At 49.2% G+C, this 26,256-nt stretch overlaps 2 protein-coding genes and 1 long non-coding RNA gene across 10 annotated transcripts in view; 2 read left to right on the forward strand and 1 right to left on the reverse strand.

The window, feature by feature from the left end:
* The window catches only part of AAK1 (AP2 associated kinase 1), an 80,877-nt gene extending 74,351 nt beyond the window's left edge, over positions 1 to 6,526 (forward strand). For all 5 annotated transcript variants that reach the window (XM_032712619.1, XM_032712622.1, XM_032712620.1 and 2 more), the window contains one exon: positions 3,652 to 6,526. In XM_032712619.1, coding sequence (XP_032568510.1) covers positions 3,652 to 4,784 — 1,133 coding nt within the window. In that variant the 3' untranslated portion in view covers positions 4,785 to 6,526. The remainder of the gene's footprint in view (positions 1 to 3,651) is intronic.
* NFU1 (NFU1 iron-sulfur cluster scaffold) lies at positions 1,977 to 25,870 on the forward strand. Of its 4 annotated transcripts, none has more exons than XM_032712628.1 (8): positions 1,977 to 1,981; positions 14,855 to 14,961; positions 17,655 to 17,790; positions 20,139 to 20,205; positions 21,103 to 21,217; positions 22,613 to 22,676; positions 24,728 to 24,902; positions 25,640 to 25,870. In XM_032712628.1, coding segments are annotated over exons 1-8 (714 nt in total). In that variant the 5' UTR covers positions 1,977 to 1,979; the 3' UTR covers positions 25,688 to 25,870. The 4 variants fall into 4 exon arrangements, with proteins under 4 accessions (XP_032568519.1, XP_032568518.1, XP_032568516.1 ...); XM_032712627.1 differs by lacking the exon at positions 1,977 to 1,981 and adding an exon at positions 11,980 to 12,025; XM_032712625.1 differs by lacking the exon at positions 1,977 to 1,981 and adding an exon at positions 12,545 to 12,622.
* On the reverse strand, positions 7,060 to 12,507 carry LOC116799459. The gene is made up of 2 exons (XR_004361061.1): positions 12,382 to 12,507; positions 7,060 to 10,905 (listed from the first exon to the last, which is right to left on the reverse strand). It is a non-coding gene; the product is annotated as an uncharacterized LOC116799459 (long non-coding RNA).
* Positions 25,871 to 26,256: the final 386 nt, after the last annotated feature.

Consider the following 26,256-nt stretch of genomic DNA (forward strand, 5'->3'; position numbering starts at 1 on the left):
ACTGACCTGGTGCCCTGCTGTGGCACCTCCTGTGGAACTGCTGCCTGGGGCTGGTTCTGTATTGCCTTTAAGGAGATTGCTTCTAGGAATTGGGATGCAAGGAAAGACTCCACTGTGCAAGACAAAAGGAAGGAGAAGCTTTTGGACCCTTTTTAAGTGCCAAACTACTAATCCTGCACACTGGTAATTCTGCTGATCTTTAGCTGCAGTTACTGCTGAGACCTTCCTGACTTGGGCTTGAAATCAGGAGAGTTTTCTGTCTCCCCTGGCTTTGTTTTGGACTCTGCTCCAGAAGTGAGGTCCTCATCACTCCGGTGACTGCTCTGCCTTAGATAGTAAATATTTTCTAATTTTGCTCTTGGTTATTTCAGTAGTCTCCCACTTCAAGGCACTGTTTTCCTTGGAAGCTGGGGAAAGTCCAAGTGTCAGGGCTGTAACCTGGGGATGGCCTTTTCTTCAGGTTGCTGTCTGGATACACAAAGGATGTATTTCTGGGGTACTGAGTGATAAGTGGTTTTATTTTTAAGGTTCTCCCTGAGGAAAGAGAGCTTGAGTATAGTTTGGAATTTTCTTTACTACCTATATCTGACCCTGGAATAAAATATTATACACCAGTGTTGTACAGGGGCAGGAAGAAACCTCATCTGTAAGCTCCAGCTTCTGTAAAGATTTGCTGCTGTAAAACTTGTGGCTGTTTGCAGTGTGCAGTCCTTAAACCTGAGCACTAAGGAAAACCCGAGGGATGCTTCCCCATGGAGGAACACCCAGACCTCGGGAGTCTGGAGGAGGAGGGGACAGACAAGGAGCTTCCCAGTGAAGGAGCCTGGCTCAGGGTAGGCAGACGTTGGGAAATGCTGCCTCTGCCAAAGGGACATCTCTGCATGAGGGGTTGTGGTGCTTTGTGTGTTGGCCCAAGAGATCCAGGCCTGGTTCTTTTCAGGCCTCTTGTACAGTGTGAACAGGGCCCAGTCCCCATGGAGGAGGGACAGGGACAGGAGGGACCAAAAGGCACTACCTTAGTCTGATGAGATTTAGACTTGGGTTCACTCTCACTGTCACCAGGTCGTGCAGTGACCCCTTCTGTCCTGCCTGTAACACAGAACAACAGTGTCTGTTTTGGCCATCCAGCCCTTTCCATGGGGAGCTGTCCCTGGAGCACCTCAGCCCCCCTGGTCTCTGATCTCAGCCCTGCTGGAGCATCCGGAATTCCCTGTTGTCCTGAGAGTCAGGGACAGGAGCCTCTGGAATGATGGTCTGCAAGACCCATAGTTGTGGCTGCTTACGGGAGGCACTGGTCTGGTCTTGTTATCTCTGCCCTGCCCTTCCCACAGCAGGGTTGGGTTTGATGGTGATCTCAGTGCCAGCATTAGCTCAGAGCCTTTTTTACCAGATGGCATCAGCAGCTGTGAGAGGTGTCTGAGCCACACACACAGTTTGCTGAGGTAAAACACTGGTGTGATGATGTCTTCCTTTTTGTAGGGATGCTGCTATAGCTCCCTCTGGGACCATTCCTTTGCTTTCTGCCAAAGGAAATGCTAAGGGAACCAAGGAATGTGGGAAGGAAGCTGCTGAGATTGGTTACAGTGGGAGGGGTCTGGAAGCGCCAGGTCTCCCTTGTTCAGGATCAGAGACACAGACCCTGGCAGTGCAGTTGGTGCTCCGGTCCTGCCAGTGAATTCCCAAACTCTCAGGTAACACTTTACCATCTCTGTGCCCATTGTTGTTGTGTTCAAATTACCAGGGCCCTTCCCTTGTGGTATTGCCCAGCAGCTCTGACTGAAATGGCTCCTGCTGAGGCATCACTTAGGTTTTATCTCCCAGAGTAACTTACAGCTCCTGCACTGGCCTTGGCAAGGGAGAAAACAGCCTCTGGGCATTCAGTGCCCTTCTCTCTTAGGATGGGCAGAGAGAGCATTGGAAAAAGCCATTTTTCCTGAACTAGAGTGTTCCGCCTCTCGTCCGGTGCCTCCCGTTCAGAGATGTGCTGCTCCTGCCCTGAGCAGGGCTGAGATCCTGCCACCCCTCTCTGACTGTCCCACACGTCCTGGCTTAGGTGGGCACAGGCACCTGCTGACACACGTAACCAGGCAGGGAACACCGACCAAACGGTGTGTTTGTGCTGTTCTTGTGCGGAGTGGGCCTTGGTTTGCACTGGCATCATATTCTCTACGGTAAATGCCTTTTTCCCTTGGTTCCTTAATCTGTAGTTCATGGGGAATTCGGAGGCATTTGTGTGATGTGGCAGCTGCTCTTGCTCTGCCTCAGCCCGTGTGCCCGGAATGTGCCAGTAACACCTGGGCAGTGTGTACCCACCCCCACTGGGGCCGTGTGTTCCTGTGATCCAAGGGTGGCATCTCAGGGGAAACCAGTGCAACAACAGAGGCTTCAGGAAAGACAGAGGGTGTTTTTGTAGAGCAACTGGTCAAATGTTCACATATCTGCACTGTCTTTATTTAGCAGTGTCATGTATCCAAGTGAAGAGTTTCCCAATAAATACCAGTTTTGATGCCTAATGAATGCCTGCTGTGTCTTTAATTGTGAGAGGTGCTGGAGAAGGGGATAACCTGTGTGTGTCCATGGCTCATGGAGCAGTGCCCTGAAGGCTGTGATGGGTGTGCAAACATGAATGACTGACCTGGGCAGAGCTTCCCCTGAGTGAGGAGGCTGCTCTGGCACAGCAGGGTGTGTGGGTTAGTGCCCCGCTGTCCGTGGGCACCAACCAGCTTCCTCACCCTCCTCGTTCTTCCTGCAATTCCTACTGCTTAGTTTTCATGTGATTTTTTCCTGTCCTCTTGCTAACATGAGTCCAATGACACACTCCCAACCTGCCAGTAGTTCTGTGAAGGTAAGAGATCTTCTGTTCTGTCTGTGTGAGTCGTGAGGCAAAACCAACCCTGGAGAAGGGCAGGGCAGCCTCTCCCTGCACTGTCTTGTTATCAAATCCAGAAACAAGCCAGGTCATTGTCGTCATGATCCTTGATTTAAAGTCAGGGTATGGATGTTTAAAAATGGTTGCTCTGGCAGTAGTTTAAAATGATGCTGCTGCAGTTACCAGGATTCACTAAAAGCTGTAGGCTGACCTTCAGTCTTTGAAAGGGCCATGTTATTTTAGCAGATTGAGGGGCAATCCTGTGTATTTTCCAAGCCTGAGTGTAATTCCACGTATCCGTGGGCTGGCTCACAGGAACAGAGGCTGTGCCGAGCGGTGGCTGTGCTCAGAGGGCAGCCAGCAGGGCAGCAGGCAGTGACAGAACTTGTCTGTCTGCTGGAGCTTCGCTCTGGGCAGCAGTGTTGGGACGTGAACCCTCTGCCGTGGTGTCGTCGTCGCGGGTGGGAGGGAGAGGAGACCTGTGGGGTGGTGCTGAGAGTGCTGCGTGTACCCCCGGTGTGTGTCAGACATCCTCCACCTCTGAGCAGTGGTGCCTGTGTGTCCCCAGGCTGGGTTAGTTGTGTGTCAGCTCGTGTGTCGTAAACACCTTCCCTGGCATTTTTAGTTCCATTGGTTTCCCTCCCTCTCCCGCCCATTTTCCATGCGTGGTGGTGGTTTCCATATGAACAGTGTGATGTTCTTGTGTCATAAGTACCTCTCATGCTGACTGATGACCAAGAGCGTGGAGCTGGTTGAGTAACACTCTTCCTTTGTGTTTGTAGGTCTGCAGAGGGATCCAGGCGTGTTCCCAGCTGTAGCTCTTGAGCTCTGTAAAGGAGATTCTGGCAGTGACGGACTCACTTTGTACAAGGGTCAGTCCAAGATGCTGGAGGTGAAAGTGCAGCACAACTCGGAGTCGGAATATTTAGCCAGAGATGGTCCTTCAAGCAACAGCTCCTTCTACAGCAGTGAAGGAGAGGGGACAGACCATGAGGGAGATATTCTGGATTGCAGCGGGTCCAGGCCTTTACTGATGGATTCGGAAGAGGAAGAGGAGACGTGCAAGCTCTGCCCAGGGTTCCTGCAGCCTGTGCCCAGGGAGAGGCACGAGGCCTCCAAGGGAGATCCCCACTCCCAGTCCAGAGCAGGGGAGATGCTGTTCCCAGCCTTCCAGTCGCACACCGGGGAGGCTTTTAACGAACCGGATGTTTTTGCCACGGCTCCTTTCCGAAGCTCCAGGAAAGTGCCGGATGAGGGGGATGTCTTTACCAAAGCTCCTTTTCTCTCCAAGGGCAGTGCGGCTCTGCGACATCCAGAAGAAGCAGATGTGTTTCTGAGAGCCCCTTTCACTAAGAAGAAAAGCATGGAAGAGTTGACTTCCCATAAGGAGCCGTTCCCAGCACCTGTTTTCCTCAGCCAAGGGGGCGATGGCCGAGCTCTCCCGCTGTTCCCCAGCCTGGATTCGGCGGCTCACGGGGTCGCGGCCTCGGCGAGGTCTCAGTATCCTCCTGCCGGGTTCCCTCAGCCAGGCAGCCTCCATCCCTGCTCCGGGAGAGCCGTGGAGGCCCAGGAGAGCGCCCCTGCTAAAGGAGGGCTGCCGGAGCAGGGGGACGTGGCTGGGGAGAGGAGCCCAGGCCCCGCGCTGCCCCTGGACGCCACGCTGGGCGCCCAAGGGAACCAGCCTTTCCGTCCGCAATCCCTGTCCAAGTATTCCCGGCACTACAGCCCCGAGGACGGGCCAGGCCTCGAGGCCAAGCCCATAGCTGCTTACAAAGTGGTGTCTCAGACCAACAGGCAGGCCATAGCGGGCTCTGTCTCTGTGGTCCCGCTGTCCTCCAGGACTACGGAGCTGCCCGGCGCGGATCCCTTCTCCTCGGCGCCCTTCCCTTCCAAAGCGGGGAAGCAGAAGCCTTAACGTGCTGGGGGCTGGGGCTGTGCTTCCTGCGGGACACCTCGCACAGCACCTCGGACCTCTGCGTCGAAATGAATGACACAGCAATATATATGTATAAAATAATTATTATTTTTGGTCGGAACTCTCTTTGCAGTGATAGGTAGTGGAACCGTTCTAAGTTATGTTAGTCCCAGTGCCTGGCTCTCAGGATCCTCAGAGCCTTTCTCACCTTCCTCCTCTCACTGTCTTCCCCCCATTTATTTTTTTAGATGCTTTTCCAAACTAGTAGTATTCCATATTTTCTGGTCCTGGCTAGAGAAATGCATTATAAGATGAATTAAAAGGTTTATTAATTACAGAGCAAGTCAAGCAGGACTTGCTAATGCTCTGGAAAGGACATGATTTCACAGGTTAAAGGCTTATTGTGACTTCTTTGCTGTCAGTGCTATTCCTGCTGCTCAGCAGCGGTGTGGCTGTGGCAGCTGTGGCTCTGGGTGGGTGTTGGGGTTGATGTGCCCACCCAGGCAGACCCTGCAGTGCTCTCTGGGGCTAGGCTGTGCAGGGTGGTGGGAGCAGAGCTGTGGCTCTGCTCTCCCTGGGATGGGACATGTGGCAGGGGCCACACCAGTCAGGGAAGGACTCACAGTGCCTTCAGTATTGGGAACTCCAGTGAGGCAATCAGGCTGTTCCTGCTGCTGGAAAATCGAATTATTGTGCAAACAATCAGGCAAAGCTTTCACTTTTACACATGTATTTCCTGTTTGGTCTATGCCAAAGTGTAGGACCCGGAAATCTGCTCTTGGTGAAGGAGAGATGTGTATTTACAGTATTAAAAATAGACCTTTGGGGGAAATTTATGATGCAAACAGCTCCATAGCTGTGCTGATGTACCTCACGTGGTGTGACTTGGCCCTGTTAGACAGGTTTGTACTGGCAGAGCTCGACTCAGAGTAAATTCTGCCTTTTGTTTTCCTGTTGATTAAGGATGAACTTAAATGAAATCCATTCGCTCTCCTTCCGAAGTATTATGTTTTCTATCCCAGTCCCAAAGAGAAGGACAAGTACTTACTGTGTGAGCAGCCAGAGTGTTCAGAGGCAGAATCCCCCGGGCAGGCACTGGGCAGGCCCAGAGCAGACTGTGCTCCCTGCTCTGCTCACTAGTGGAGGACAGAGAGGAGAGTGGAACCTCCCATGTTTATTTTGCAAAATGCCTGGTTGCAGAAGTTGCCCTGGATCTGCTGTTTCTGGCCTGCAAAGGTGCTTGTGAGAGTGGACTGGCTCTCAAAGACCTGGTTATCAGGGCTCTGTGGGATCCCAGTCCAAGCTCCCAGTCCAAGCTGGAGCCTTGTGCTGAGGGTAAAGGACACACTTTGTGTTTGGGGGTCTCCCATGAGTGGGTTTGTGGTCTTTGGACGTTTGCAGGGGAATTGTTGGAGCTGTGGGTTGATCTCTGAGGTCAGGACTGGCTGTGTGCAGAGCAGGTTCCTCCCTCTCCACTTGCTGACGTGTTTGTACTCAGAGAGCAAGTCCTGTGAGTAGTGTCCCTCGAGTAGTGTCCCTTGGAGAGAGGGAAGGATTAGCTGTAGCTCCTCCTGACTCACTGGAGTCACACCCTGGGGAGCTGCTGCAGCTGAAAATAGACTTTGGTGTAGTTTGGAGAGGAAAAACCCTGAGACCACCTCCAGCACACGGCTCTGTCCGAGGTCCAAATAATAAGTGTTATAGGAACACAGGGGGCACAGAAAAGATGTGTGCAAAGGCTGCAAAAAAGGGCACAGACTGGGGCAGACTCGCTGCTCACCTTTCATCCCAGCCACACAGCAGGAGGATGGAGGGATGGATGGACAGGTGGATGGAAAATCCCTGAGTGCTGGGAGGGGACTGCAAAGCATCTGCAAGTGGGAGTCACCGACTGCTCAGTGTTCCCTTTCCCCTCCCTGAATTTGAATCCCCTCCAAAATATCTCCAGTTTCAAGAGATGAGCCAGGTGTTCTGCTGGACGTGGGGGTTGCCTGGAAGGGAGAGGGAAATGCTTGGGCTGAGGTCTGAGAGCCCTGGGCTGGGGAGGGAGAATACTGGAAAGCAGGGAGGCCACGTTGGCTTGCACAAGTTCCTGGTGAACAGGTCAGCTGGAGCTTGTGGAGCTTGTGGAGCTGGGAACCTTCTGCCCTGCTCTGCTGCACTCACAGCTAATAAATATTGGTGCATAGTGGTGGTTTAGGGACTTTCTGTCCTCCATCACCACCTCTTGAAAATAGAAGTACTGTAAAAAAGTTTCTGGATTCCCCTTGAGATGTTTATTCAGCAAAGCTGAGGCTGTTTATTATGTTTTGTTGTTTAGTTTTCTGTTTAAATATATACCCAAAAGGTGTTTGGTTTTGTTTTTTGTTTTAAATCTCTGTATCCCCAAGTTGGTTGTTGCTGGATGGGATCAGTGAGAGGCCCCAAGAGCGACTGTGACAGCAAACTGTGAATTAAAGGAGGGGGAGCGTGAGGGCCCAGATTTGTCCCAACACCAACCTGTGTCGCAGCCACACTGAGCCAGGAGGCTGCACTTGGCCTTGAGCTCTTAAATTCACTCAGAAGCTGCTGGAAGGGAGGCCAGGCCTTGGCAGTGTGGGATGAACCTGCGGAACAGGGAGATGCTTTGCTGGACCCCAGGTGGGTTCAGGGTGTTCCCTCTGCTCACTGCATTCAGGTTCTTCCTGTCCTTCATTTTTACTTGAAAAATTGCTTTTGGATAATTCTGTGAAGTTTCTGGCCTTGCCACATCCAGGTGCCACGGAGCTGGGGCTGGAGGAGTATTACCTGTCCCCTCTGTGCTCAGACAAAGGGAAGGTGCACTGGGGTGTCTGGGCTCATTTCCAGCCCTGTTACGTTGGGTCAGGCTGAGTTTCCAGCTGGCATTTTGGCAGCTTTTTTGTCCTTCAGGCACTTTACACAAATTGCAGGCTGACTGTGCCCCAGAGCTCACAATCCTGCCAGACACATCCAGTGCTTAAATGGTTTTAAATCTCTTCTGGGGGTGGAGGCAGCTCGTTTGTATCTCTGCATGTGGCTCATAAAGTAATGGGACTTTTGGTTATGGTCATAAGACTCAATTTCAGGGCCTGTTACTCTGATATCCTTCTCATTTCCAGCCTGTGTTCTTCCTAATCCTGCACTGCCACTGCTGCAGCCTCAGCGTGATGAGTGGAAATTTCATTTCTCTGGTCTCTGAAGCTTGCTGTTGTAATGTTAAAACAGGGAAGAATGATTTTAATTATTTGCCACACAACCAGTGATCCTGATGAAGTAAGACTAGTACAGCCTCAGTGCAGTGTTTTGAAATGAGTTTTCTGAAGAGGAGCACTGGTTTCATCTCTTTAGTAAAGCTGTAGTAAATTCTGTTCACTGCCCTGGGCCCTCGTGCACAGTTGGAGGGTTTCACAGGGATCGCTTGGACAATCTGGGATTCCTGCTGGGAGAGGGAGTGGTTCTTGGTTCTCACCCCCTCAATGCACTTCAAGTCTCTTTTCAAAGTGATTAATCAGAGTTTCTGTGTGAATAGAGCAAGCAGTTGGCTTGGCTCTGTGCTCACTGCCATGACGTTGGTACAGCGCCGTGGGGGGACCTGGACCTGTGTCCCGCCCGGCTCTGCAGGATTTTGGGGGCTTTCCCTGTGTCTCCTCTCCCTCCAGCCAGCATGGCATGGTCACACCTGGTGTTAAGTTTACAGTTCAGCCTCCTGAAGCCAGCACACACCCAGCGTGGGGTGCACACTCTGCCTGGAGCACAGAAGTGATGCTGAGTTCCGACCCCTGTGAGCATCGTGACACATCCCGGAGCGCGTCCTCGGTGGGACAGCAGCAAACTGGGATCTGCTCAGCTGCTGAACTGTCAGTCACTCCAAAGTGGTAATCGGTTACTTTAACTCAGCTTCCACCAAAGACTCTTCTGTTGGGGAGTTGAATTTTTGTTGGTTTTTTGTTTGTTTGTTTGTTTTCCTCGTGGTGTTAAATCAAGGCCTTTAAGCACACCGACAGACTCCAAAGCATTTTTACAGTAGTGTCCTGACAGTGAAATCTCGGTTGGGAAACACATTCCTGAAGTCTGATCACAGCTGCATTAGTGTTTCTAAAAATAAGCCACGGCCCGTAGTTTCCATTGTAGGTGGGTAAATACCCTCACACACACCTAGAAATGCTCCCTGTGAAGCTGGAGGGATAATGTTGATCCAGTGTTCCTGATCCCTCCCAGGGATGGGGTGGGAGGGCAGGGGTCTCACTCGGGTGTAGGGTGCAGTGGGTAGAGCACCCTCACCCAGTCCAGGAGCGAAGGAAGCTCCCTTGTTCCCACGTGGAGCAGGAAGGGGAGCTGGGAGTGTCTGTGGGCCCCTGACTGTGACACACAACCTGACTCGTGTCCCACGGGCAGAGTTTCCCCTCTGTGTGGTCCCTGAGCGGCCGTGGAGCCACCTCAGCCTGGCACATCAGTGGGGCCAAGTTTTGCACTCCAGGTGGGATCATCTGTTTCTGGTAATCATGAAGAAATGTTTGACTTGTAAACTTCTGTACATTTTATTAAAACACTATCTGATGACACTACATTGTCTCCTCTGTGCATTCCTTATCCCCTCCCCTTGCAAAATATTTTTGCTGGATACAGAGAATCTGGGCTTTAATGAGTTTTTTCTACCAAGGTGCTGAACAGGGTCTGGCCCTGCTGCTTTATCTGGCAGCCGTAAAGTCAAACTGATCTTGTTGCTTTAAGCAGTGGATATTCCAGTTTATATCCAGTTTTTATATCCAGAGAGAGTCCTTCCCATCCAGGGCAGAGCCGCAGCTGCAAACAGCCAGAGCAACTGAGCTCTCCCTGCAGAGCTGCTGCTCCTCAGTTGGTTTAATGCTGGTGCATCTGGACATCCAGGGCTTGGGAGATGTCGAGTCTCTGAGTGCTGGTGATGTGTGGTTTTTCTAGATCATTCAGCTGCCAAGACTTACAAGGGGCTTTGGTAGTGCTTTGCAGAGTGGACTTTGCTTAATTTAATTTCCATTGGGAAAGACTTTGTGCTGCCTTCTGCCCTGCTGCAGCTGCTGCTGGTAATACCCAGGTAACAGCAGAGCCTGGGAAGGCTGAAAGCGAAGCTTTTTCATTCTCAGAGCTGCCATATTTTCTTTTTTTAATTTTCTCCCCTCTTGAACATGCATCCATGGACGCACATTAATGGCATTCTCCATTAACATTGTCTGTAATTTAGTGTTCCCCTGAAAAAGCCACATTTGAGGTCAATTTATTGAATGTTCGTTTTGGGTAGCCTGTAATGCTCAGGAAAGAAAATAAATACAAGTAGCTGTGAAATTTGCACCCCAGAGATTTAAAACCCTGCAAAGCCTGGAGCTGCTGCTGCAGAAGAGGGACACAGTGAACCCATCCCAGAGAGCACCTGGGAGGGGAATGCTCCATGGCCACATCCAAGCCAAGCTGTGCATGGGGGGAAGAATGACAAGATCCAGGAAAAGGTTTTGGCAAAGCCCAGGAAAACGTGTCTTCTGTGAGTGCAGCTCCTGCCAAGGTACAGCAGATCCAGTGAGGAATGACTGAAACAGGCTGAGGTTTGTTCAGGGAACTTTGTGGGGGTTTTAGGCTGTTTTAGTTGTACGAGAAGCAGCAGCGATCATCGGACCGATGGAAGTGACTTTCTGGTCCAAAATGGGCAGGATTGTAATCAGACCAAGGGGGGGGACATGCAGCCATGGCCCAGACATGACCTGGGATCTCTTTAATTTGCTGACATTGTGGAGGTGTCTCCCTCCTCCCCAGGAAGACTCTTCTTTCTTCTTGCTCAAGGGCCCAGAGCATTGGCCCCTGCACCAAGAGCTTCCACTTCAAGTACATTTGGATCAAAATAAAAATGTTACCTCTTAACTCCCTCTGCAGCCACCCTGTCTGGAATGTTAGTGGGGTAAATTTGCAATTTTTGATGGCTTGTGAGAATTGGGGGGGGAGTGGAGGGAGGAAAAAAGGCTTTTTGTGTTTTACTGGGCTCAGAGGGGAAATGGGTGCTGGAGGGGCTGTTTCTGAGCACTGTTGGTAACTGTGCTGCTCCTTCAGGGCTGGGACAAGGACGTGGGGCCTCATCCCCCTGGAATGTGCTGCAGGGCTGAGAAAAAAGTAAATATTAATGAAATAATTCTTACCCTTGGGGGTGGTTTTTTGGGGGGGGAGGGTTTCCATATTTTTATTTATTTTTCTAGCAAACATGCTGACTGTGGACAGGACACAGCTGTAGGCTGGGTGTGCCCAGGGGGGCAGGAGGTCAGTGGCCCCTGGGCTGTCCCAGCCATGGGGTGTCACAGCCCCAGGGCGGTGCCCGTCCCTGTGCTGGCACTGCCGAGGCACCTCCAGGGCTGTGTCTAGGGCTGGGCCCTCAACAAGAGAGACACTGAGGGGCTGGAGGTGTCCAGGGAAGGGAACGGAGCTGGGAAGGGGCTGGAGCAGCAGGAGCAGCTGGGGGGGCTCAGCCTGGAGAAAAGGAGGCTCAGGGGGGACATTAGCAAATTTGCAGATGACACCAAGTTGGGGGGTGTGTTGATCTGCTGGAAGGCAGGAAGGCTCTGCAGAGGGACCTGGACAGGCTGGATCCATGGGCTGATTCCAAGGGGATGAGGTTCAACCAGGCCAAGGGCCGGGTCCTGCCCTTTGGCCACAACAACCCCCGGCAGCTCCACGGGCTGGGACAGAGCTGGAGAGCAGCCAGGCAGGAAGGGAGCTGGGAGTGGGGATGGACAGGAAGCTGAACATGAGCCAGGGGGGCTCAGGGGGGCAAGAGGCCAATGGAGCCTGGCCTGGCTCAGGAATAGTGTGGCAGCAGGAGCAGGGCAGGGATTGTGCCCCTGCCCTGGGCACTGGGGAGGCCACCCCTGGAGTGCTGTGCCCAGCTCTGGGCCCTCAGTTTGGGAAGGATGTTGAGGGGCTGGAGCAGGTGCAGAGAAGGGCAACGAGGCTGGGGAAGGGTGTGGAGCACAAGTGCTGGGAGGAGCAGCTGAGGGAGCTGGGGGGGCTCAGCCTGGAGAGGAGGAGGCTCAGGGGAGACCTTCTCACTCTCTGCAGCTCCCTGCCAGGAGGGGGGAGCCGGGGGGGGTCGGGCTCTGCTGCCAGGAACCAGCAGTAGGACAAGAGGGCACAGCCTGGAGCTGCCCCAGGGCAGGTTTAGGTTGGATATGAGGAAGAAAGTTTTTACAGAGAGGGTAATCAGACATTGGAATGGGCTGCCCAGGGAGGTGAGACTGGATGTGGCATCAGTGCCATGGTGTGGTAACCACGGCGGGGTTGGATCAAGGGTTGCATTTGATGATCTCGGAGGTCTTTTCCAACTCGGTTGATTCTATGATTCTATGATTCTTGCTCTCTGCAAGAGAGACAGGAGAGGGGAGCCGCGGGGGGGGGGGGGGGGTCGGGCTATGTTCCAGGGAACAAGGGACATGATGAGGGGAAACGGCCTCAAGCTATGGCAGGGGAGGGTCAGGTTGGACATTGGGAACATTCCTTCATGGAAAGGGCGGTCCAGCCCTGGCACAGCTGCCCAGGGTGGAGTCCCCGTCCCTGGGAGGATTTAATACGCGTGTGGATGTGTCACCTGGGGACACGGGTTAGCGTGGCCTTGGCGGTGCTGGGGGAGCGGTCGGGCTCGGTGAGCTCGGGTTCCTCTCACCCCGAACGCCGCCGCCATTCCCGGGGTCCCGGCTCCTCAGGCGCCGCCACTGCCGCCCGCCGCCGCCAGGGGGCGCCGCCGCGTGCGGGCCATGGCGGGCGCGGCCGGAGCGGCCCAAGATGGCGGCGGTGCGGCGACTGAGCGCGGCGGTGGGGCCGGGCCGGCGGTAGGTGCTGACCGCGGGGCTCCGGCGGTGGGTGCTGACCGCGGGGCCCCGGCGGTGGGTGCTGACCGCGGGGCCCCGGCGGTGGGTGCTGACCGCGGGGCCCCGGCGGTGGGTGCTGACCGCGGGGCCCCGGCGGTGGGTGCTGACCGCGGGGCCCCGGCGGTGGGTGCTGACCGCGGGGCCCCGGCGGTGGGTGCTGACCGCGGGGCCCCGGCACGGCTCTCTCACGGAGCTGTTTTCCCGCAGGGGTCCCCTCTCGCGGGTCAGGGGGGCGGCCGTGTCGCAGTGAGCGGTGCCGCGTCGGGCGCTCCTCGCTCTTTCCTTTCCCCTCCCCGCCCCAGCCGGGTGGACGGCGGTGAAGTTTGTTCCTTTTCCTCCAGACGGGCAGGGAGGGACTGTTTCTCTGCCCTAGGTCCTTTCCGGCAGCAAGGCGTTTGTTCCCCCTGACTAGTTAGTTAGGTGCTGAGGGCCTTCCCCTGAGGGGGCTCAGCCTTGCGCCCCCGGGGGCGCCGTGTCTGAGGGGTCATTCCCCACCTCAGGACCCTCCAGTGAGGAGTAGTTCCATTCCACACACACCCGCTCAGGACCCTGCAGTGAGGGGTAATTCCCCACGCACATGTGCTCAGGACCACGGTAGAAGGAGTAATTCCTCCCCCCCACGTGTGCTCAGGGTCACGCAGTGAAGAGCATTTAACCCCCTCACATCTGTATCCTTCCGACCTTGAAATGACAGGGAATTCCTCCCCAGTTGCTAAGGATCAAGCAATAAGGGGGAAATCAGAGGACCCTGTAGTGCTGGGCACAGCTGCCCTGTATACTGAGCACTGAAATGGGATATAATCATTATTACCCAAAGCTAAAGGGAGAAAAGAGAACTTTTCTCTTGAGTGACCTTCCTCACACACCCTGTTGCGGTCTCTACCTGCTTTAAAGAGCACAAAAATAAGCAAATAACACGATTTAGACCTTTCCTGTGTTCACGTCTCCCTCACTTGCAGCAGTGTCATGAGGCACAGCTTCTTTCCTGTTCCATGTTTGAGGAATATGGGCCTCTTGCAGTGCTTGTGTTTGGGTTTATGACCCCCAAGACAACCAGCCTCCTCTGACAACAGCCCCTGCAGATGCTATTTATGTAGTTTACCTGCTTTCCCCTCATCTGTGCCTGATGAGGGGGAGAGAAGCCAGGTAATAATTGCTCCTTAGTATGTAGTAATTCATCTGTGACACGAGGTGGGTTTTGGTTTCATTTTCTGACATTCAGTTTGCTCTCAGACACCTGGGTGCTGCTGTTGGCTGTGCACACAGTTACAGAAATCAGGTGTGCAAGCAGATGAAAGTGAGGCCTGTTGTTATTCCACCACTCCACTTGCTTTTCCTCTTAATGTTTTCAGGTTTTTTCCCCTCTGCTCTCCCCCTTTTCCCTTCATCCATTCCTGTTCTCACTGCTAGCACAAGTTACATGGCCAGTAGAGAGCAGGGCCTCATTTTAATTGGTCTGATTTAATTCTGAGACAGTATTTGTACAGGAATATACTGAGTTTATTTATTCCCTGTAGGGAATAAATACAGAGAAGTGGACAGGGATTGAGGTATGGCTTGTTCCTAATAGAGTTTTTATATCTTTTACCCAAGTGCTGTCTTGGTATTTTTTTCTTATGAGAATTGTTTGTGTAAGAGCAGCCACCGAGTTACCTTTTTAGCCTGTCTTGTACCTTCTAAGAGTCATGCAGACTCTTCTCTACATGCCTAAGACCCTTAGGTGTGACCAGCTAAACCCACAGAGCACAGGAGTAAATTCTCGGGTGTTTGGGGTTGGATTGATCTCAGCTATCTGGAATCTTCTGAAAATTAGGTTTTTAGTCCAAGGGAGATTTTCAGGTGCTCAGGACTGTTAAAAGGAAGACCAGAGGCCCCCTCTGGGTGATTATCCCCTTCTGTGATCGGTAAGTAAGGCGATCTGCCTGGTTTTAGTGACTGAAAGAGCGTGGGTTAATTTTTTGGTGGCTAAAATTAGAGAGTTATGTCTGTTTTGTTATGAGAGAGAGGCAGCACTGAAAAGGGAAAAAAGGGATGTTCTGTGATCCAGCCTCAAACTTGCTGCATTACCTGAGAGATTTAAGGCAGGTGTGTCTTGCCGAGTCCTGAGGTTGCTAAAAGCACGTGGAATACCCTTTCAGTGGGGCAGTGCAGACGTGGGATTTGGAAATCCTTAGTAAAGTTATTTTTCTCTAGGTTCTGTCAGATGCTGTTAAAAGATCATAATTGGACAACTCGACAGCCTTTCCACCAACTTCTGCAAAAGAAACCGTCTCTTCCATCTGCAGTGTGGCATCGTGCAGGTAAGTCAGTGCCAGTTAAAAAGGAACAGATGAGCAGGGTCTGAGTTTTTGTGTCTTTTGGTAGTGCTGAAAGTTTGCTGTTCTTTCTGAAACCCGAGTGTGGTGACAGCTCCTGGGTGGGTTTTAAGGCAGTGCTGGTGCATCTGGACATCTGGGGCTCGGGCAGATGTGGAGGCTCACTGTGTGCTGGTTATATGTGTTTTTCTGTACCATTCAGCTGCCAAGACTTTGTTAGTGCAGAACATTATTTGGGCTTTGCTGCACTTCTGAATTTATTTTCTGTATTGATGTAAATGTGTCCGTTGGGAAAGACTTTGTGCTGCCTTCTGTCCTGCTGCAGCTGCTGACTCTGCCAGGTGACGCTACTGACTGTCCAGGTAGAACGTGGGAAGGCTGAAAGCAAAGCTTTTCATTCTCAGAGCTGCAATATTTTCTTTATTTTAATTTCCACCTCTTGACGGTGCATCCATCTGTGGTGCATTAGCTGGATTCTCCAGTAATATTACATCTGCAATTTGGTGTTACCCTGAAAAAGCCATGTTTGAGGATGAGTTTGTTGTACCTGCCATTTTTTTGGTAGGCTGCAAAGCTCAGGAAAGGAAGAAAAACATAAAAAACTTGTGAAACTTGTGCCACAGAAAACTATGTTTTTTGCAGCTGCCTGAGGAATTTAGAGACAGAAAGATTCTGCAGGTGCTGTTGCATGGAATTAGTCACAGATGGAAATATTATTTAAATGAGTCTGCTCAGGCAGAAGGTTCTTTAATTTTGGTTTCAGAGAGTCCAATCTTAGCTGCTGCAGCACTGTTTTCTCTCTTTCAGTTCTGGCAGGCAGATTGATGAGTCCACTCAGTGTTTTACCTGTTTCTGATAAGTAGACTTAGTGTTTGACCTGTTCCTGCCCGTGTCCTGGTAAAGGCTGTCTGAGCTTGGTTTGTTCCCTTACCTGGAGCAGTTGGAGAACAGGATAACAAGCAGGTACCCCCAGAGCTGTGCAGAGGCTCCAGAGAACAGCTGTCAGAGGTAAACACAGCCAGTTACCAACCTGTGAGTAACAAATCCCAGGGAGTTCCTCACAGCTGGGCAAGGAGCTGCCCAGGCTGGGTAATGATTGACAAAGCTGCTCCTAGGAAAGCAGCTCTTCACTGCAGAGCACAGGTTAGAACACAGAGCCTGCCCTCCTGGACACCTGCTGGGAGGGTTGATCCGGCTGTCTGTGGTTGGGGGTGTTGGATCACACCTGGATGAGCAGTGTCCAGTGGCTGTCAGTGTCCCACTGCTTCCAAAAAACAGGGAGAGGGGACTCAAATTTACACATCCAGGTTATGCCAGATGGGATTTGGATGCCAGCTGGACCTGGAAGATGGGTAGTTCTTGTATCCCCGTGGATAATCTAGTTGCTTGCTCTATCAAGAGTATTCTTTTAATCTTAAAACTGTTTCCCTCCTAAGTTTGGTTTTTTTTCTTTTAAAAAACATAGAGAAAATGGAGTGTGTGTGTATTTACCATTGTGTATGTTTGAGTCACAGGGATTGTCACCATGACAGACACATGAAGCAACAATTTGGCAATTTATAAACAGTGTGATTTGCCATTCAATGCCAGGGAGTCATGAGCAAAATGGCACTTTAGAAAAATGAAAATGTCAGCTCTTTTTACTGCTTTAAATCCTTCTAGTGCATGTTTTTTAAATTTATGTGAGGTTGTTTCTCAAATATAATTTATAAATATTAGCTCCTGAAGATTTTTTTGGTTTAAAATGCACTTTTTTTCTTTCCTGCATGTTTGTATCTCACTGTGTTATTGGGTGTGCAGGGAGTAGGAAGAAGAACTAGAATATGAGAGAGAGACTGTCCCTAACTGATGTTCAGCTTCAGTGGGACATCAGGCACATGCTGCATGGACATGTCTACAGAAAAATACTATTAAATGTACACCATTAAATGTAGAGTGTTAAATTTTAGTTAAAATCAGGGTTTTTTACACTCTTCCAGTGAGACAGACACAGTTGAAAAAGGAACTTCAGTAAAAATGTATCTTTAAAAGAACTTTGCCAGTGAATGGTAAATAGTTTATTGTAAATTGCTTGTTCAGTTCAGTTTTTGGAGGGTAAGTGGTGGCTCACAGTAGTTTTTTACCCTGTGGAAAATCTAAGCAGGGTCTACTTCACTGCAACTCTTGTTAAACTGGTTTTTCTTTCTTATAGTTCTGAAAAATGAGATAAAATCCAAACCCCATAACTCATGTGCATCTTCAAGAGAGAGTTAGCAAAACTGATTCTGCTTTAATCTGGAAAGGGGACTAAATGGTGTTTGAGGATCATAAAATAAAAAAAGCCAAGGCAGCAGAGACCTGCAGGGTGCAGCTCTGGGCCCTCAGCAGAAGGTCAGGCTGGCCCTGGCCTCGTGCAGCTCGATGCTGTTGCAGCAGGATGCTTTTTACTAAATAAAAGTTAACAAAAGAAGCAAAGGCAAGGTTCCATGTAACACAGGTTTTCCTGTGAGATGACCTGCCTGTGTTTTCCAGTGTTCCTGTGGGTCTGGAAGCTTCCATGGAGCCCGTGGTGGTGTTGGAGCCCCGTGGCTGCCCAGGCTGCTGTTGCTGGAGCAGAGGGATCCAGCAGGCCTCGACTTTTCACTGAAGCTCCTTAGGTTTGATGATATTATTTTTCTCCTTTGTTTTTGTATTTCCAGTGAGAGGCATGTTTATTCAGACTCAGGACACACCAAATCCGAATAGCTTGAAGTTTATTCCAGGGAGGGAAGTGCTGGAGTCGAGGACGATGGAGTTTTCCACACCAGCTGCAGCGTTTTGCTCACCTTTAGCAAGGTATTGCTGAACACATCATAGTGGGTTTGGGGGCTGGTATGGGCTCTGTGCCTACAACTGATGCTTTTAAGCACAACTGCTGATCATTCTGCTCCTCTGTAGAAGCAGCTTGGTTGGATTTGAGTTTTTAATGCTGCTTTACTTGTGCTTAAGATTACAGCTGGGGCTTGGTGTTGCTGAAGTTCTGTGTATGTGTGTCCTCCCCTCAGCTCTGTCATGGCAGAAGGCACCATGGTCTAGTTTATGCAACTGGATAGAAAGGTGTTATAAATCAGTGTTTGTGAGCAGTTGCTGCATCACCAGTGAGACCTCTGGCCCCAGTTCCACAAATTCATTCCCATCAGAGCACTCTGAATTCAAGGAGTTACTTGGAAATCATGTAACTTTTCACAATTGGGAAACAGGCAGCGAACAGTCCCCAAATACCATGAAATAAACACAGTAGCTCCCCTTGGCAGGTGTTGGGGCTGCCCCAAACTTCAGAAGGTTTATGCTCCACTTCAGGGAAGGCCAGGTTTGCCCCCTCTTTTGGGCTGGGTCTGTAATAGCTCCGGGGAGTGCAACTTTACCAAAATGCATAATCTGGAGTAGGAACCACTGAGCACAAATTTTGTTTATATCACCTTGGTATAGAAGAGGTTTGGAGCACCCTCACAAGTCTCTGGGAATATTTGGAAGCATCCACTGTGCACGTGTGTCAATGCTTTCACATCAGTCTCTGAAGATAAACTCTGTGTTCTCTGGGTGGACGGGCTTCAGTGTGGGGTGAGATCCAGAAATGCCACAGTAGGTCACCAGTTTAAGGCATCTTTTTGTAGATTGGAAGGATTGTAGGCAAAGCAGGAGCTGTTGGACGTGGCTTTGCCTCCAGGAGCTTCAGCTCTGTCTCTTGCAGGGTTGTTTGAGAGCAAAGAGGATCTTTGCAAGCAAAGCTTCGTGACTTAAAATCATAAATCCATTGTGAGAGGTTTCTGAGGACATCCAAACGTGTTAGCAGAGGGCTGCAGCTGTAGGATCTCACTGTGCCAAAGTGCATCAGGTTGCAGAATGTAATCAACTGTCAGAAAGTGGCTTTTTGTTGTCAGGTATTTGCAAATAGACATTTTAATCAGAGATTATTTATGTGCTGGAATGCATATTGTGGCAGCTTGGGGGTGGGTATTGTGCAGGTTCATGGGAAGAATCGTCTGCTCTGTGTATTGTTAAAGCCCAGATTATGTTTTTTGTAAAGGGAATACTCATTTATTTTAAAAGGGAATATTAATTTTCCAAGGAATTAATAAGCGCTTCCTGAAGGGGAGGGAGGGGAGAGAATTCTTTAATTGATCTCAGATGGTTTGGTGCACTTGCACAATTTCATGGTTTAAGTAACTTCAGAATGCAGTTGGTTTAGTGCTGCAAACACCCAGTGCAACTGTCCCATGTGTAGAGATTCTTTCAAGGGGGTATTCTGAAATCTCTTTTGTCATTTTCCATCACATGTACTTTTGTGATAAGATTTCCAATTCCTTCATTTATTGCATTTTTGATGTTTTGCAGTCTTTCAGGAGAATATCTTATCTTTTTCCCCCATAATTGCAAAAAAACCCTCTTACAGCCTTGTGCTGTATTGACCTCCAAGTGCATCCTGGTTTTAATTTTTTTTTATTTTTTTCTGTGGATGAATTTGTTAGGTTTTCATTAAGCATTTATGAATATTGGGTTATATATTCTCATTTTCATTTTTGTACTTAAACCATTGTCCAAAATATGCTCTTTCCTATCACGTAAGTTCTTGTGTGCTCATTCACCACCTGGTTGTTGGGTTCTGTGTGGGGCCACCCCAGGCAATTTACCATGAATCTTATGCCTTTATTAAATGCCCTTTTTCCTTGCCTTGCTAATGACTGAAAATACTGAAGATGCCTCCCAAGGTGAGCTGGTGTGTTAAAGCTGCTCAGCACTAACCCTTGTATTTAGTGGCAGTTTTTATTGAGCTCAATGACTTCAGATCACTTTAAGGAACTTCCCTTGTCTTTGCTCTAGTCCTGCCTGAAACAACAGGTGCCTCCTGGTTTTGATACTGAACAAATAGCTTGTAATATACAGAATATAATTTTGCCCCAAAGAACTGGAGTAACTCTCACATGTCTTGTGGGAAGCCCTGTAAGGTGTGCTGGGTTTTACTCTAGGCTCTGCCTAAGCCGTGGGGGAAGTAACTGGAGTTTCTCTTAATGGCTCTGGGTTTAGTGCTTATTTTTGTCTAGAAGTGTATTCTAGAACTTCTGTGTGACAGATTATATAAATCTTGAGTTTGCCTGAAATGTGGGTGCATTTTTGCCATGTTGTTGTTGTTGTTTCCTGAACAGACAGTTATTCAGGATTGAAGGAGTTAAAAGTGTTTTCTTTGGACCAGACTTCATCACCATCACCAAGGTAAGCAGAGCAGAGGCTCAGCTGTGCTGAGAGCTGAGCTGTCTGGAAGTGGCCACGGAGCAGATCCAGCCAGGCCCTGGGACATGCAAGTGGAAGTTCCAGAGGCAATGGCCACAAGTGACTAAAGGGAATTGCCTTTAATGCAAAGAAGATAAATCATTACAACGTGTGGCTAAGCACTGGGATAGGCTTCCCAGGGAAGCTGTGGATTCTTTTATCTTGGGAATGGTCAGCATTGAACTGACTGAGGCCCTGTGCACATGGTCAGCTTGGAAGTTGGCTGGCTGACCTGTGGAATGCTTCCTGATGGAAGTTGGCTGGCTGACCTGAGGAATGCTTCCTGATGGAAGTTGGCTGGCTGACCTGTGGAATGCTTCCTGATGGAAGTTGGCTGGCTGACCTGTGGAATGCTTCCCGATGGCACAGGACCAGGAGGGGAACCTTGCAGGCCCTGTGGTGTTTGCTCAAGGTGTGGAGCTCCTGTCAGAGAGATAAGGAGCTCCTTAGGAACTGGGCAGGCTCTGACTGTGTGAAGAACACAGGGCAATTCAGGGAGTGAGAATTTGATAATCTTGGGTCTCTGAAACAGTTTGGTAAAAATATCTGTCAAATAATGTATTTAGGAGACTTTCACACCTTTTTAGCTAATATTTTAATAGCACTTGGTTTGCAAACAAGGAGACTGTTTTGTTGACTGTGATAAATCGACTCTTACTAAACTTCTTTGGCAAAGCTGGGCTTAACAAAACCATGAAATCAAATCCTTGTGTAAACATTTGAGCCCATGAGGGTATTTGTAATGTAAGAAGAATCTTTGTGTAACTTATTGCTATTAGGATGCAGGTATTCATACTTTCTTTTTACTGTTCCTTTTTTTTTTCCTTTTAATTCCCATAGGAGAGTGAAGACCTGGATTGGAACTTACTGAAACCAGATATTTATGCAGCTATAATGGATTTCTTTGCCTCTGGTTTGCCTGTGGTCACCGATGAGGCACCCAGGACAGATACGGGTAAATGAAACTTGGCCAAGAGGCCGGGGGCTGCCTTTGGGTTCAGCTTCTGTGACGTGCAGAAGAGCCTCAGGAGAGCAAGCAAGAGAATTGGAATTTTAATTTAAACCCTCTCCAGAGGAATTAGCAGCCTGTCTGAAGGAGCTGCTCAGCCATGACCACAACGTGTGCTGTGTGTGACATCCCAGGGCTGTGCTGAGCTGGCTGGCCTGGCACCTGGGCCCTGTTGTGGTGCTCCCCAGGAGGGAAGATGTGTTTGCAAGTACTGAGGCAGAGTTTAGAAAGCCCTGGGGGGTTGCTGCCTGTCCTTTTTATATGGCACCTTAAATAGAAAAAGGAGTGCCCAGGCTTAATGACAGTGCCTTAATGATAGGTTTGTGGTCTTAAATGAACGAAAAATAGTAAGAGGTCTTTTCCAAACTGTAGTAGAATGTAACAGACTAACTGACAATTTAACTCAAGAGTAGTATTTTGCCTTTTATTTTCTCATTTGCAGCTTACCAACTTAAAAGTTTTTTTCAGTGTTTTAAGGAAAATTATGGCAATTGAATTGCTCTCTGTTACGTCTGAATTTAATTTTAATATTAAAATAGCCTTTATTTGATTGAAAAGGTTCTCTCAGAAATGCTTCTATGAGTCTAACACTGAGCCTAGAATTGCATCCAGAGCTGCTAAACCCCGACATGTGCATAATTCTCCTGCTGAATTTTTTAGCTTGCTAAAGCCTTCCTTCCGAGGACCCTGCCTTAACCCCTGCATCCCTATGGAATGTTAGCTGTTGCTTCCTTTAAAAAGTGGAACTGCTGCTCTCTGCCAAGGCCTTTGCCTGTTGAGAACTCTGAACCAGCTGGGTTTTGCCAGCAAAAGCCTGGGATGCAAATAAGGATACTGCAGGAAAAGATACACTGAAATGAGATTTCTGCCTTTCGGTTTCAGGCATCTCAGCAGTGTTTTCTGCTGTTCCATTCTGCCACCGTGGATATCCAGGGTTAGCATCCTCCTGGAATCCATGGATATCCAGGGTCAGCAATCCTGCTGGAATCCATGGATATCCAGGGTTAGCAATCCTGCTGGAATCCATGGATATCCAGGGTTAGCAATCCTGCTGGAATCCATGGATATCCAGGGTTAGCATCCTCCTGGAATCCGTGGATATCCAGGGTTAGCAATCCTCCTGGAATCCGTGGATATCCAGGGTTAGCAATCCTCCTGGAATCCGTGGATATCCAGGGTTAGCAATCCTCCTGGAATCCGTGGATATCCAGGGTTAGCAATCCTCCTGGAATCCATGGATATCCAGGGTTAGCAATCCTCCTGGAATCCGTGGATATCCAGGGTTAGCATCCTCCTGGAATTCTCTCCAGGTCCTGACTTGCACATCTTTCTCTCCCCAAGCTGCTTCCGAAGAAGATGATGAAGTTGTGCTGATGATTAAGGAGCTGCTGGATACAAGGATAAGGTAAACAGGGAACCTTGTTGGATCAGTGAGTCAGTGTTGGGGTTGGATTTGTTTAGGGAGCAGTGGGATTTTCCTTGGGGTGTGTGATTTCCTGGCTCAGCACCTGGGGGATTAAAGGGCAGAACTGGCCCAGCTGAGGATGCAGTTGAAATGATGAAAACTACACAATATTTGCTTTTAGAGGCACTTCTTTTTTCTCTGTTTTAATATCTGTTCTTACTTTTTTCTCATCCTTCCCTTCCAAGTATCCCAAAGTAGTTTTTACTCTCCTATCATACTCTGAAGGAGTATTTACTAGTGGGTTTCCCTCTCTGTCTGGGCTTCAGTGGATTTTGTCCCTCCGTTCTGTTGTGATTTTATTGGTGCTTTAACACAGCTTGAATTTACAAACTGGTGGTAACTAATGAAGTCTCAAGAGTGGCTCTGGATCCTGTTGTTTACCTGAAGGCTATTTTTGTGCTCATTAATTGCCTTCCAAAGGAACTGAAAGGAATAAGCAACTTGACATTTTACGTAGAGGAGGAGATGTCTGATGTGTTTGTTGAGCTGTGGTATCTGATGGTGACATCTTCCCCAGCTCACAGACTGCAGGAACCAGAAACTTGTTTGTGGGTCAAAATCGTGGAAATTATGATGAACTTGGGCCTTTTTGGTTTTTTCTTAGATGCTGCATTTAAAGTGATATCACTTTACTTATAAATTCAGTTATCTCAGAGCTGACACATGGTTAGTTTTCCTGAAAGAGGAAGAAAAATAGAAAAAAGCTGGAACATTTTTCCCAAACATATGTCCCAGGTGTTGAAACCAGAATGACATTGTGTAAAGGTGTGACAGTGACATCCAGGAGGCCCTGCCCGTGCTGGGTACCCGGGGGGTTGAGCTCCCTGTGATATGTCACTCCCTGATTTCCCAGTGCCCTTTTGCAACAGGCACAGAATTTCTGCCCAAATTTCTGGTTTTCCTGCCTTTTTCTTTCTTTCATTTCCTTCCCCCTGTACCCCTTGGTGGACCAAGAAGCTGTTGATGAGAATATCAGCAGTGAAGTATCTTCCTTCATTTCGTGGCGGGGTAGTTGACAGAGGTTATATATAAACCAGAGTACACACAGAGCATTTATTGTTCAGTCAGTCAAAAATACATGCATAGAAGTTGTCAGAAGGTGCAGGATGGAGGGAATGTCAATCTGAAAAGTCCTGTAGTGTGTTAAAGTTAATTCAAATAAGAAAAATGGAATTTTTAATCGTGGTCTTTGGCTTTCTGGAACGGAGATAATTTGCTGTGGTGAGTTAATAAATGTGTCAGGTTGACGGATTTTTCTCTTAGGACTGTAGTTCTCAAAGAGTTATTTTGGAAATCAGTATAAAGAGCTTCTGTTAGAGTAACTTGATGGTTTTAGCTTGGTCTGGAAAAATGTTGCTATGGGGACCCAGCTACAATGCTGGGCATTTGTGGCTGGCAGAGGGAGAGCAGGCTGCAGAAATGCTAATGGCACTGGGGGGAGCTTATCAGGGCTGGCTCCTTCACCCCTGAGCAGGATTAAGCTTTTATAGGTGCAGTTATTTTCTGTCCTCAGTAAATTGTGGAGAACTGCATATTTATTTATGGAAGGACTTCAGGACTCCTTATCACAGGTGCCAGCTGCACATGCACCCCATGGTAGGACACACCCCAGGCAGTGCTGGCAATAACTGGGCAGTTCCTGCATGTGGGGAGGGCCTTCAGGCAGCCCCGTGTGTCTGTGCAGGGTGGATCCAGCTCTGCTCCAAGGTGTTTGTTTACCCTCTCCCCTAAAATGTCAGCGATTCCTTCATACACTGCTGCTTTCATTGCAAAATTATTTTGCTCAATGTCCTATGGAAAAATAGTTTCTGTCAACATGAGAGAGTCCAGCAAAGTAGGAGGTGTTGGAAATTTGAACCATGTGGTTGTAGAGAAAGAGGGCTGCAGTTACTCTGTATTTTGTGTGTGTTAAGTTTGGCTTTCCTGAAGGTTTCTGGAAGGATCCATATTTCAGGTGTACTGGCTGTGAATTGAGTCTCATGTCCCACCAGGCCGACGGTGCAGGAGGACGGTGGGGATGTGATCTATAAAGGCTTTGAGGATGGCATTGTGCAGCTGAAGCTGCAGGGCTCGTGCACCAGCTGTCCCAGCTCCATCATCACCCTGAAGAACGGGATCCAGAACATGCTGCAGTTCTACATCCCCGAGGTGGAAGGCGTGGAACAGGTGGGTTGGGCAGGGGTCAGAGCTGGTTTCTTTTCAGTGCAAAAGGAGGGCTTTGTCCCTTTCCAGCCTGCACAGGTTGGCAGTTCAGGGAAAGAACGGGATGGAGAGATGTGGGTTTCCAAGTCAGGGTTTCCAAGTCAGGAGCTGTATGTTGGCAAAGGGTATGGAACACTGCAAAATCCTGTCCAAGCCCCCATGCTGGGCTGCCTGGCTGGGGAGCAGTGTGGCAGCCAAGGACCTGGTGCTGGAGGGTGCCAGGCTGCCCCTGAGCAGCCTGTGCCTCATGGCAGAGCTGCTGACGGTGCTGGCAGCAGCCTGAGGGAGGTGAGGCCTTGCTGGACTCTCTCCCAAAATGCCCATGTCCCTCTTCTGCCGAGGAGCCCAGACCTGACACTGTTTTCAGTTACCCATGTGCTTTGCTGACTTTACGTGATAAAAAGCAACAGGCTTCTGTTCCCTGGAATGCAGATTCTTTTGCTTTCTCATGAAATATCTGATACCTGTAGTGATTGTTTTCCTGGCTTTTGTGGTAACTTGACCAGCTCCCATTATTTCAGCCACGTTTCCTGTGCCATTTTGGGTTGCAGGTTTTTCTCACATCCTTCATGTGCCTGTTGTCGTTCAGGCTGTGGGATAACTGCTGTTCTTCTCGGGCCCAGCAGGGCTTTGATGTAATAAATCCTGCAGGGCTGAGAGTTTAAACTGTTTACCTAAACCACTTCTGGATTCGATTTCAGGTTGTTGACGACGATGATGACGTGGAGAAAGAAGCAAATTCTACTTGAGTTGCATCATCTGTACCAAACACGCCTTTACCTCCTGGTGTGTGTAAACCATCCTTGTGCTGAGGAACAACCCAATCGACTTTTCAGAAACATAGTTGCACTTCCCTGGGAAAGTGTGTCATCAGTGTAAGCTGCTTGTCCACTAATTTATTAAATGCCCTCCATTAAAAACAATCCTTTTGCTCTCCGTTATACTATGTCTTAAGAAAGAAATGGTGGGCTTGAAAAACGGTGAGGTCTCTCTTCCTTGGTTCATACAGATAATTCAAGAGTGAAAAAAGAGAAGGCAGAAGTCAAGTTTTGTGACTGTGCAATAGAAACAGATGTTTATTCCCCTAAACCTCCATGGGCCTGGCAGGACTCTGCCCTTGCTCTGTAACTGGGGAATCAGGAATGTTAATTTTATCAAGTCTTTTTAAAAAGCTTTTGATTCCTGTCAATTTTTTGTGTGTGAAAAATACCCCATAACTTCAGCTGTTGGTTTTAGAGGATGTAACACTGCCATCACTTGGGGGAAGTTACCTGCTTGCTCATTGCCACTGTGCAAACAGCAAAAAAAAACAAAAAAA

Source organism: Chiroxiphia lanceolata, chromosome 28 (assembly GCF_009829145.1).
Source record: "Chiroxiphia lanceolata isolate bChiLan1 chromosome 28, bChiLan1.pri, whole genome shotgun sequence".
NCBI classification, from domain to species: domain Eukaryota; kingdom Metazoa; phylum Chordata; class Aves; order Passeriformes; family Pipridae; genus Chiroxiphia; species Chiroxiphia lanceolata.

Excerpts from the sequence above, each read along its gene's own strand:
- NFU1 (XM_032712625.1), top strand. The coding sequence starts at position 12,576 with ATGGCGGCGGTGCGGCGACTGAGCGCGGCGGTGGGGCCGGGCCGGCG. Across the intron at positions 12,623-14,854 it reads GCGGTGGGGCCGGGCCGGCG|GTTCTGTCAGATGCTGTTAA; the intron begins GTAGGTGCTGAC and ends ATTTTTCTCTAG. Across the intron at positions 14,962-17,654 it reads TGCAGTGTGGCATCGTGCAG|TGAGAGGCATGTTTATTCAG; the intron begins GTAAGTCAGTGC and ends TTGTATTTCCAG.